The following is a 12532-nucleotide window of genomic DNA, read 5'->3' as shown; positions in this document are numbered from 1 at the left end:
AAACAGCTGATAATTTTTTTTCGCTTTTTGGTTTGTTTTTATATTTAAATATCTCCATATTCTAAGCTTATTAACAAAATATTTATTGTTTACATAAATAAGTAAATCCCCCACTATTCAATTATCTACACTATATTAAGTTTAAATACTTATTTGTTTAATTTTTCATTTTGGTTTTTTGACAGACCAATCGTTGTTTTTGTAGAACTGACACCAGTTTGTATGAATTGGCCTTGGGAAGACATTTTTCTCATTCTCATTCGAACTAACCTAAACCTGTGTAATACACACTTTTTGCTGTAACAATTTTTAAAAATGCGTGTTCTCTTCAATATTTTACGTTAAAATAGGATAAATGGTCGAAAATAGTCGACTTTTCATAAAGAGTCGAAAAGTTTACTTTTTTTTAAATCGAAAAATGTCGAAAGTTCAAAAAGTCGACCTTTTTCAACTATAAAACCTTATTGTACGGAGTTAAATACTGTATTACCGGCAGTAATAATGACGATAATACAGTTTGTAATAATATCCGATGATGGTTAACCTAATAAGCAAAACAGTCTTAAATATTGTTACGTTTTAACCTTTTCAAAACGTTGGTTTATTTCCTTTAAATAAACCGGATACTTTTGATTGCAAATAAAAGCCGATTAGTAGTTTAAAAATTGTACAACAACAAAATGAAATAGTCACTCAATGTACACGTTTATAAATTCGCAGAAATACAGACACACTTTATAGTGTACATACACGAATTCACTTGAAAAACACAGCACTCAGTTGATGTTTATTCGAAAAGCGTCTCTGATAAACTAACGACTGCAACACGATTTATAACACTGCCATCTGCACTCTAGATTGCTCTTTAACTGTCTAGAGCTTTCTAATACATACACCATCTGTGGTGTACTTTCTACAATGTTCTTTAACTGAATATTCGAATTCGAATATACGGTCGCAGCAAACAGCGTTGCCATACTTACGATCAATGGTCAACTGAAAGCTTTTATTCAATGTTAATAACTCCCTGTCTATACCTGATAAATTTTTATCATGATAAACGTCAAAATCGTTGTCAAGATAAAAAATTATCAGGTATAGTCCTCATTTATTAGTATTATTGCTTCGTTATGACAAAATTGTTAGTGCTTTTGCTCAGACAACTTTGTCTTGACAACAAACGTCATTAATTGTTATGATAAATATTTGTCAAGTATAGACAGGGAGTAATGCCCACAGATATGTTACAGTTTGCTATTACAGCACTGCTATTTGAAAGCATTATCAGCCGTTAAAATCGTTATATTTGAATTCAAGTACAATTTCGTAACAATATCTTACATTTTTTAATAAAATATCATGTTTATTTGTTTTTAAATTTTGTACAAAATTATTTTATTACATTATTTATTATTATTTTCTTAAAATTAATCACAATTTTTGTTGTTGATGCATTTTCACTTTATTTCTATACACAACAATAAATCTATTTTGTGGCACTTAATTATGGTTTAGTTAAATCAAATTTTGTGTAGTAGTAGGTTTTTCTTCCGTAAGGAAATGGAATTATGGTCCACATAATACTTAAAAGTAGACAAGTCTAAACTAATTAATTTGATGCTCCCACATTCAAACATACATATAAATATTTACATATTAAACAAACTATAAATGAGTAGTGTTGTTCTCTTCATACGCCATGTTGGTAATGCCGCCTTGATTACCGTTATTGTTAATGTTGTTGTTATTACCATTACTACTGCTACTGTGTTTCGGTATGAAATCGCTTTGTTGTAGTTGTATGATTTTTGCCTCCGTGTAGGGACCAATGGGTATTTGTAAGTTTTCCAAATTATCCATGTGCATGGGACAGTTTTGTTGGTTTCGCTGTTGTTTTTGCAGTCTCTCTAATTTTTGCTGCTTTTTGCATAGAAGATTTTTGTCGGATTTTTTCGAAAAATGTGCTTCAATTTCCTGATAATAAGAAATAATGATATGACTAGTATTTATTCACTATTTTTTTTTTTTGAAAATAACTTACTCCCAGTGTTCTGCCTTCCGTCTCTGGCAATGTGAAATATAACGTTATTGCTCCCACAAAGGCTACCACCGAATAAAACCAAAAAGTTCCTGGCAGTGTTAGAGTAGTCAACATTTGCAAAAATAGTTTGTTGGCCAAAAAGCCAAATATATAGCCCAGACCACTAACCAAACCAGAAGCTGTACTGCGTACAGGTGCTGGAAATACCTCGCCTATCAATATCCAGGGAATCATACGTATACCAAAGTGAGCAAAGAATGCTGCTCCTAATAGTAAGATTAGAGGAATCCATACTAGGTTGTTTTTCTCCTGTTGGGGAATTTTCAATAGAATCTCTTTAGATATGGAAGACTGATCTTTTGATGATGGCAAACTGGGCTTTGGCGTTGTTGTTGTTGTGCTGGTCGAGCTCGTAGTAGTTGATGAAACCAAAACTTCAGTTTCAGGCATAATAGTGGTGGTTAATTTGTCCTCATTTTCATTTGAATCCTCAAAATCAAATTGAGGCGTTGACTCGGTGTAATTTGATGTACTGTCGTTGTAATCTAAATCTTTCAAATCCACAAATGTTATGTTATAAGGTTCCAAAGTAGTGTTCAATACTTCAGCTGCTAATTGTCTTCTTGAACGATTTTGTGTGTTAGCTGTCATGTCTCCAAAAGAACTTAAAGTGGTCATTTCAATATCCATTTCCATTGGTGCTTTTAGCAGCAATGCCTTTTCTTCACTTTCGAATATTTTCGTTATGTTATCACTTGAAATTATATTATCTTTGTTCACAAGTGAGGAGGCATTCACCACTACGTTGTTGATAGCAAAACCGGGTACTACCTTCAGATAATGGGCATATGTGGCTGTACCAAACCAACACAGGGCCACACCAACTGTTGATATTAAAACCAAAGGCCTTTTACCCGTAAAATGTATAAGAAATACACACAATATAGTGGCAATCATTTCGGCCACCCCCAATAATATGGTCGCATGATATTTATTAATGGGAGCCTTAAGGGTATGGAATATTTGTACTGCATAGGTTTGCAAAGAGGTTTTACCCGAAAAATGACCCACAAAGAAGGTAAAAGCCACCAACAAAAATGGCACTAGAAATGAGCGCTTCTTAAACATTCGGAAACGGGTGAAAAATGTTTTGCCGCCCGCCTCTTGCTGACGAACCTGTTCCGCTTGCTCTTCCAAAGCAGGCTGGGTTATTAACTCATCGTACAGTCTATTAAATTCTTCTTCGATATGTTGCTCGGACACCCAACCGCGCAGCCATTGCAAGGCTTTAATAGCTTCTCGAAATCTTTGTTCGCGTATTAGCCAAGTGGGTGACTCAGGCACAAAGCACAAGGAGATTATTGATATAACGGGAAAAACAGAACTTACAGCTGCTATTGTACGCCAATCCATTAAAGAGCCCATTATGAACTGTATGAAAACACCTGTAATGACACATGTTGATCCCAAAGCTGATAAAATACCACGATACTTGGGTTCAGTAATTTCAGCTACATACGTTAGAACCTACAACGACAAAAGAAACAATAGAAAACAATTGTTTTCTTATATTAATTAAATAAATAATTAATTAAATATAAAGAATGTTTTAATGTCTATTAATGTTAATGATTACATTGTGCTTTACAATAATAATAATGGCAATTATTGTAATATAATTAAAGAAACACACTGTACATACTTAGCTATGAAAAATTATTGTTTAAAATTAAATTTGATTTGGTAAACATCAAAGGTTTATAAATCAAATTTTGCATGGAATTTTTGGCATCGTTTTAAGGTGTCAATATTGAAACTTCTAAATTTCAATTCAAAACCATAGTACTGATCAGATTTGTGAACATATTTTAAACAGTATGAAGCAGGGCACACTTAGAAAGGTGACTGCATCACTACAACAATACAAAAACAACAGGTACTTTGTTTTTGTCAAAAAGTAGGTGAACTGTCAAAGTTGCCTGTTGTTGTTTTTGCTTTTGGGTTTGTTGTATTTTTCGCCACAACAACCACAAGTGAATTGACAATTCAAACTGAATAAAAAAAATAATCAGCTGTTTCATCGCAGTCACCTTTCTAAGTGTGCCCTGGTATGAAGTTTATCATAGGGATTCCCCAATAATTTGAATTATGCTATTTTTCCTTATTGCCATAGATATGTAGTTAGTTGTGATACTCACCGGTGCCTCCATTAGACCACCACCTAAGCCGCTTAAACACAAGGCCGCATACAAATGTTCAGTTTTGGTGGAGAAATGAAACAGCAGCCATGATGCTAGTATGGGTAAATTAACAATCTGTTAAAGAGATATTAAGAAATAATTGTTATTTCTATTCGATCTATATTTATAAGTTTTGAGAAATTTAAAAAATAATATAATTAACCAATTCTGAGATAGATATCCAGCCTTCTATTTGTTTCTAAACTAACTAACTTCCAAAAGTATTATTATTATTTTAACCACACTCTTATGAAGCCAATATAGTGTTGGAAACATGGTAGGAAGAAGGACATTCCGAAATTCTCCACCATGTAAGATCCCCATGCGGGGTACTCACAATGCATATTCCCAAAGGTCTCTCGTATATTTTGCAAAATCTTAATATTGCTCAATGAAGTTTCTGAGATCTCAATTTCCAATAGATAATCCCTTAAGCCCTCTAAGATCTCTGTAATGGAGCAATGGCGACTTATGGGACTTTCTACTGGATATAAAAATAAAAGAAGCTTAAGAAGCAAAAAATTAGCTTCCATAAAAACGCGCCGAGCCTTTTGCTATCCATTCGGTTCGTCCTCAGCATGACCAAGTACTCAGCCATATCATTCCGTTGTGCCCACCAACTTCCTTCTGGGATGTAATACAGTCTAACCGTATCTAATAGGAAGATAAGGCAGTCTGGCATCCTAAAACCCCTTAAAGTTCTCCTCAATCACTCATTCTTCACCTTCGTGAGAAGGGTATATATAAGTTTGTCATTCCGTTTGTAATTTCTACATTTTTCATTTTCGACCTTATAAAGTCGATTATGCCATGTCTGTCTGTCCGTCTGTCTGTCTGTTGAAATCAATTTTCTGAAGATCCCAGATATCTTCGGGATCCAAATCTCCAATAATTCTGTCAGAGAAGTTTGCTATTTAAAATCAGCAAAATCGGTCCATAAACGGAGATATGAGCAAAATACCGGGACAACCTCGATTTTTGACCTATTTTTGATCTATATCTGGATTACTAAGTCATTAATATAGACAATATGGATATCTAATGATAGATATTTCAAAGTCCATTGCAACGATGTAGATAAGGCTATAGTAAGTGGGACCTACAATGGGTCAAAATCGGGAAAAATATTTTTTAACCTGAATTTTTTTTTTCATCAAAAAATTTTTTTTGTCATACATATTTTTTTCAAAAAAACAAAAATTTAAAAACTATTATTTACAGTTGGACCTACAATGGGTCAAAATCGGGAAAAATATTTTTTAACCTGAATTTTTTTTTTTATTAAAAAATTTTTTTTGTCATACATATTTTTTTCAAAAAAAAAAAAAATTAAAAACTAAAAAAAAAAAATTAAAAAAATTTTAAAACAATTTCAAAAAAAAACATTTTTGAAAAACAATTAAAAAAATGTTAAATTTTGTTTACCTAAAAATATTTAAAAAATTTATTTTAAAGTATAATTTGGTGAAAGATTCGGTATAGCTCTCTTACTTGTTATACCCTTCACCTTCGTGAGAAGGGTATATATAAGTTTGTCATTCCGTTTGTAATTTCTACATTTTTCATTTCCGACCCTATAAAGTATATATATTCTGGATCCTTATAGATAGCGGAGTCGATTAAGCCATGTCCGTCTGTCTGTCTGTCTGTCTGTCTGTCTGTCTGTCTGTCTGTCTGTCTGTCTGTCTGTCTGTCTGTCTGTCTGTCTGTCTGTCTGTCTGTCTGTCTGTCTGTCTGTCTGTCTGTCTGTGTGTCTGTCTGTCTGTCTGTCTGTCTGTCTGTCTGTCTGTCTGTCTGTCTGTCTGTCTGTCTGTCTGTCTGTCTGTCTGTCTGTCTGTCTGTCTGTCTGTCTGTCTGTCCGTCTGTCTGTCTGTTGAAATCAGTTTTCTGAAGACCCCAGATATCTTCGGGATCCAAATCTTCAATAATTCTGTCAGACATGCTTTCGAGAATTTTGCTATTTAAAATCAGCAAAATCGGTCCACAAATGGCTGAGATATGAGGAAAAAAACAAGACAACCTCGATTTTTGACCTATTTTTTTACCTATATCTGGATTACAAAGACATTAATATAGACAATATGGATATCTAATGATAGATATTTCAAAGACATTTGCAACGACGTATATAAGACCATAGAAAGTTGGACCTACAATGGGTCAAAATCGGGAAAAAAATTTTGAAACAGATTTTTTTTTTTTTTTTTAAAAAATTAAAAAACAAAAAAAAAATTTAAAATTTAAAAAAAAAAAATTTTTTTAAATTTAAAAAAAAATTTTAAAATTTAAAAAAAAGAAAAATTTTTAAATTTAAAAAAAAAAAATTTTAAATTTAAAAAAAAAAATTTTTAAATTTAAAAAAAAAAATTAAAATGAACAAAAAAAAATTTTTTTTCCAAAAAATTCAAAAAACAACTGTAAAAAAAATTAAATTTTGTTTACCTAAAAATATTTAAAATTTTGAAGTATAATTTGGTGAAGGGTATTTAAGATTCGGCACAGCCGAATATAGCACTATTACTTGTTTTTTTCTAAAATTGCTCAAAGTGGTTTCTGAGATCACAATTTTCAATAAATAGTTTCGTAAGCACTCTAAGATCTTTCTTATGGAGCTATAGAAACTTCTGGAACTTTCCCCTGGATAGAATAATAAACAGCTTCTCCTGCCTTAGCACGAATATATTAACCATGGGCGAACGAATATCGATTCAACCCAAGAAAACAGGGTTCCATTCTTATGAAAACGCACTGATCTAACTGTTATACAATCGGTTCGTTCTCAGCATTACCAATTACCCAAAATATCATCCGGTTGCGAGATGTCCACAAAATTCTTAAAAACTTTCAATCTTCTTCTCATACATTGACAGGCTTAGAAACTTCAGTGAACCAAACGTGTTTTTTTTTTCGTGTCATATGCTGTAAGTCCTTACTTGGATATTCCTATGCAACAACTTTTAAGTCAACTGTCTAGATTGAAGCTAGAGCCTTGGACTTTTATTTACAGTTGACTTCTGCACCACTGTGCACTGTGGTTGCGAAAAGTAGGATAGTGGAATATTTCTTGTATCTACATATAGTCTGTATTTAGTAGTATGGGCAGCAGAGCTTCAAATTAATTCCATTTAATCTTAATTCTGTATTAAAAATGTCAGCAATTTATTCCATAAAACCATTCCCAACAAAACAAATTTCTTATGCTACTTTCGCACGTTGATTTGAAATCATGTTTTTTTTTTTTGGTTGGAAGCGTGAAAGAGGGATTGAGAAAAAAATCACAATTTCTGTTTTCGTGATTTTTTTGTTGTATTTTGTATAGATAACCCGATTAAAAATTAAAAAAGTCAACTCTGTGTATAAGGTAAATATAAAAAAATCATGAAACTAAAAAATCAACGTGTGAACGTAGCATTAGATTCATTCAAAGGCTTTTATTTAATTGAATTAATTCATAAATAAATTCATTCTTTGAATGGTTAAATTTTTCAAATTGAATGAAAACTTTTTTCGAAATAAATTGAATATATTTGAGGAACTGAGGAATTAGGCCTACGAATTAATTCATAAAAAATCTTTAATGAAAAGGTTAAGAGATAAAATTTAATTTGATTTGAGCAAACAATTTCTGAGCACACGATACCTGATTTGGAGTACCTCAGGTGCTTGTATTGGAAATCTCTGGGACTTTATATAGAGGAGACTAGTGATGTGCTTTTCGCATACTTTCCTATTAGAGTCCACAATAAGCATTGTATGACTGAAATAGGTATGGTCCGACAAACTCGCTCCTCTCCTTAAGCTAATCTAAGACAATATAAACACTTTGAGAGCAATTTTATGCCATGTCATTTGGCATATTTGGAAACTCTCCTGTCAAAGACCTAACTCAGTTGTCAAAAATATAAGGGTTGAAAATGTAAAAAAACTATATAAAAAAACAAGTAAGAGAGCTATATTCGGCTGTGCCGAATCTTATATACCCTTCACCAAATTATACAAAATAAAAATTTTAAATATTTTAAGGTAAACAGCATTTTTTTTTATTTTTTAGGAAAAAAAATTTTGAAATGTTTTTTTTTTTTTAAATATTTAGCATTTTTAATTTTTTTTTTAATATTTAGCGAAAAAAACTTTTGTTGAAAAAAAAATCGGATTAAAAAATATTTTTTCCGATTTTGACCCATTGTAGGTCTAACTTACTATGGTTTTATATACGTCATTACAAATGTCATTGAAATATCTATCATTAGATATCCATATTGTCTATATTAATGACATAGTAATCCAGATATAGGTCAAAAATCGAGGTTGTCCTGGTTTTTTCCTCATATCTCAGCCATTTGTGGACCGATTTTGCTGATTTTAAATATCAAACTTCTCGAAAGCATGTCTGACAGAATTATTGAAGATTTGGATCCAGAAGATATCTGGGGTCTTCAGAAAATTGATTTCAACAGACAGACAGACGGACATGGCTTAATCGACTCCGCTATCTATAAGGATTCAGAATATATATATTTTGTAGGGTCGGAAATATAAAATGTAGAAATTACAAACGGAATGACATTTTTCATTTGCGACCACACAAAGTATTTATATTCTGGATCGTTATAGATAGCGAAGTCGATATAGTCATGTCCGTCTGTCCATCTGTATGTTGAATTAATCTTTCCGTAGCCCCAAAGTAACTTACATACATGATTCATACATCAATATATCGGGAATTCCCCCAGCTCGGTTGCTATTTCAAAAATGGACAAAATCGGCCCACAAATTGCTGAGATATGAGGAAAAAACCGGAAAACCTCGATTTTTGACCCATTTTTATACCCTTCACCTTCGTGAGAATGGTATATATAAGTTTGTAATTTCTACATTTTATATTTCCGACCCTATCCTTATATATAGCGGAGTCGATTAAGCCATGTCCGTCTGTCTGTCTGTCAGTCTGTCTGTTGAAATCAATTTTCTGAAGACCCCAGATATCTTCAGGATCCAAATCTTCAATAATTCTGTCAGACATGCTTTCGAGAAGTTTTCTATTTAAAATCAGCAAAATCGGTCCATAAATAACGGAGATATGAGCAAAAAACCGGGACAACCTCGATTTTTGACCTATTTTTTATCTATATCTGGATTACTAAGTCATTAATATAGACAATATGGATATCTAATGATAGATATTTCAAAGCCCATTGCAACGATGTAGATAAGTCTATATTAAGTTGGACCTACAATGGGTCAAAATCGGGAAAAATATTTTTTAACCCGAATTTTTTTTTCATCAAAAAATTTTTTTCCATACATTTTTTTTCCAAAAAAAAAATTTAAAAACTAAAAAAAAAATTAAAAAACAATTTAAAAAAAAATTTTGAAAAACAATTTAAAAAAATTAAATTTTGTTTACCTAAAAATATTTAAAAAAATTTATTTTAAAGTATAATTTGGTGAAGGGTATATAAGATTCGGCACAGCCGAATATAGCTCTCTTACTAGTTTTTAATTTGTTTACCTAAAACTATTTAAAATATAATTAGATGAAGGGTATATAATATTCGACACAGCTGAATATAGCGCTCATACTTGTTTTTTTGTGGTATATTTTTCTATGTTAAAAATATTCTATAAAAATAAAAGAATCAAAAACAGCTTTTCGCATTTAAACTTATAATACCAAGAGTTTTGTATCTACAAAAAACACTTGTTGAGTTCAATTTACAAATATTCGAAAAATCAAAACATATTTCTGTTAAAAAAAAACAGGTTTAAGAAACAACAATTTAATTAGGCCATTATTTTATATTATTATTTGAATTTCAAAACATTTCTTACCTGCATAGCTCTTCTTTTGCCAATGGGTTGAGTTAATAAACCCGAAAATAAACAGCCCAACGGCACACATATCAAATTTATGGAACCTTTAAACAAAAAGTTGTAACAAATAAGTCAAATATTTAAAAAAAAAACCTATTCGTATAAATACTTACTAAACCATGAAATTTCATCTTTATTTAATACGATGTCACTGGGTTCTCTGCCATCACCTCCTTGTATGGCGGGTATAACAATTGTCGGGAAGCCCAATGTCATGCCATAAACTATTTGACAAAAATAATGAGAGACAACAGACAAACAAAACAATTAAGTGTTAAATGTGATAAATATTTCTATAAATAAATTCACGCATTTTTTATTTGTTGTTACAAATAGAGAGCAACAAAATAATACTAAAATAATAATCATAATAAAAACAAAAATTTGTGTAGTACAACATGTGAATAAAATAATTACCAAAAAGTAAAATGTTTTTAACACTGACGGCTAAAAATTGTGGTAATGCTTGTCTGAAATTACTGATTTCCTGTGAATCATTCGTCGAGAAACCACGATTGCCGTTTTGCATAAACAATGGACGATCATTAACCGAACTAAAAATAAAATATATAAATAATCAAAAAGAGAAAAAAATAATAGTATTGAAATATAAATAAATAACAACACAATGATAATAAAAAAATAGTTTCACTATAAAATATAATTACATGTTACAAAATAAATTCATTATATTATGTTTTTGCTTGTACAAATTTAACAATTATATAATTACTTTTTTTGGGGGAGATTTCGTTTTTTTATTCCGAATAAAATAGTTAAAATCTAATATTTACCCATTTTTTATATCTGCTGATTTATTCATATCCATAATGGTGTGATGTGTTTAAAATAATTTAAATTGTTTTAATTATAATTGCTTTTATTTTTTATTATTATTTTTACTCTAATAAGGTGTTGATAATTTTTGGCATTTTTATATGTATTTATTTATTATTTGGGTTTGTTATTTATTATTATTATTTTATCATATACTTGGTAAAATTATTAAACTGTTAAAAACACCAGAAAATTATTCAAATTGTAAAACAAAATATTTATAGAACAAATAACGTTTTTTTTCTTCTTTATTTGTCAGCCATTTTTTTTAAATGGAAAAATGTTGACTATTTTTATTAGTTATTTAAATTGACTTGCATTTAAGTCACATTTACTTACTAAAAAATTGTAAATAAAACAATATAAATTATCTAGTACAAGTGATAACTATTATTGTCAATACTTTAGTTATAATCGAAATTAGCTATTGTGCATTTGCTGAAACCTGCTTGCTATAGAGTCAGTTTTGACGTTTTAAGTTAAATTTGGTTTAATACACAGATTAGCTGGACAACTGTAACTAAATTTCTGTTAACCGGTTGAGGTTTGAAATTTAAATTTATGACCTTGACTTTGTTCCGTATTTTGCAAATAACTTTTGTATTATAAAATTAAAATGTATTTTGGAAAACAGCTTGGAAAATAATAAATATCGTTTGTAATAGATCGAAATATCGTTGATAAACTCATAAAAGTATATGGACAAAAACTATTTTCTTTTAAAATCTTTGATTTAATTTTAGAATCCAAGGTCTAAATCAACTAAAGTTGCCTAAAGTTGAAAAATATATAAAATGTTTTGCTTAAGCCACATCCACAAGACCTATTAAAGAGTCTCCTGGCTTTCTTTCTGGGTTTTATCAAATCCCCTATCATCAAGAACATAGATTTTTTTTAAACAAACACAAACTGCGAAGCGTTTTGCTTGTCTGCAGTTGGGCCCAGAGTCTCTGGCGGGAATCGAACCCGCAACCCTCAAATTAATAGTTCAGCACACTATCGACTGGTCTATCGGGGCACCCAATGTCAACTAGATAGTTAACTCAGAGCGAAAAACCTAAGCCGTTAAGCAAGTAGTAGTATTTTTGGTCATTTGGCACGTATGTGCTCTTTGTAGTGCATAGAGAAGTCAATTAGTTACTTTATAAATCCCAGGTAATCTACCATGAAGTCAATTGTCACATAAGTGTCTCCCTAAATGATAGGTAAAATCACTAGTTCTTGACAGTCTCCTAGAACTGCTGAATTGCCATTTATTTTGTTATTGTATCAACCGTGTGTAGAATTTTTAATTTCTCGGGAAATCGGGCTTCATTTTGAAATTTCCCGGGGTACCGTGAATTCCCGCCTAGAACAATTTAATGTGTAATTGGACACAAATATAAAAATCCACAACAAATTTTAATATACAGAGACAAACTGACTCGATTTCTAATTTTGGTTATATACACACCTGTCACTATTTGTCATTTGTATCGGAATGGTTTAATTTTCATTAGATTTAGTTCTACCTTCGTTAGATTCCAATTAATTCTGTTAA

The 12532-nt window shown here is 30.8% G+C and overlaps 1 protein-coding gene across 1 annotated transcript; it reads right to left on the bottom strand.

Annotated features, from left to right (window-relative positions):
- Positions 1 to 1362: 1362 nt before the first annotated feature.
- On the bottom strand, positions 1363 to 11133 carry LOC135949400 (facilitated trehalose transporter Tret1). Its single transcript, XM_065498951.1, has 7 exons — positions 10950 to 11133; positions 10573 to 10709; positions 10269 to 10379; positions 10114 to 10199; positions 4240 to 4356; positions 2042 to 3568; positions 1363 to 1974 (listed from the first exon to the last, which is right to left on the bottom strand). Exons 1-7 carry the CDS (start codon positions 10982 to 10984, stop codon positions 1666 to 1668), a joined length of 2322 nt encoding a protein of 773 aa, XP_065355023.1. The 5' UTR covers positions 10985 to 11133; the 3' UTR covers positions 1363 to 1665.
- Positions 11134 to 12532: the final 1399 nt, after the last annotated feature.

The sequence above is a fragment of the Calliphora vicina genome, chromosome 1 (assembly GCF_958450345.1).
Source record: "Calliphora vicina chromosome 1, idCalVici1.1, whole genome shotgun sequence".
Classification (NCBI taxonomy): domain Eukaryota; kingdom Metazoa; phylum Arthropoda; class Insecta; order Diptera; family Calliphoridae; genus Calliphora; species Calliphora vicina.
This window is presented reverse-complemented; position numbering and strand designations above follow the sequence as displayed.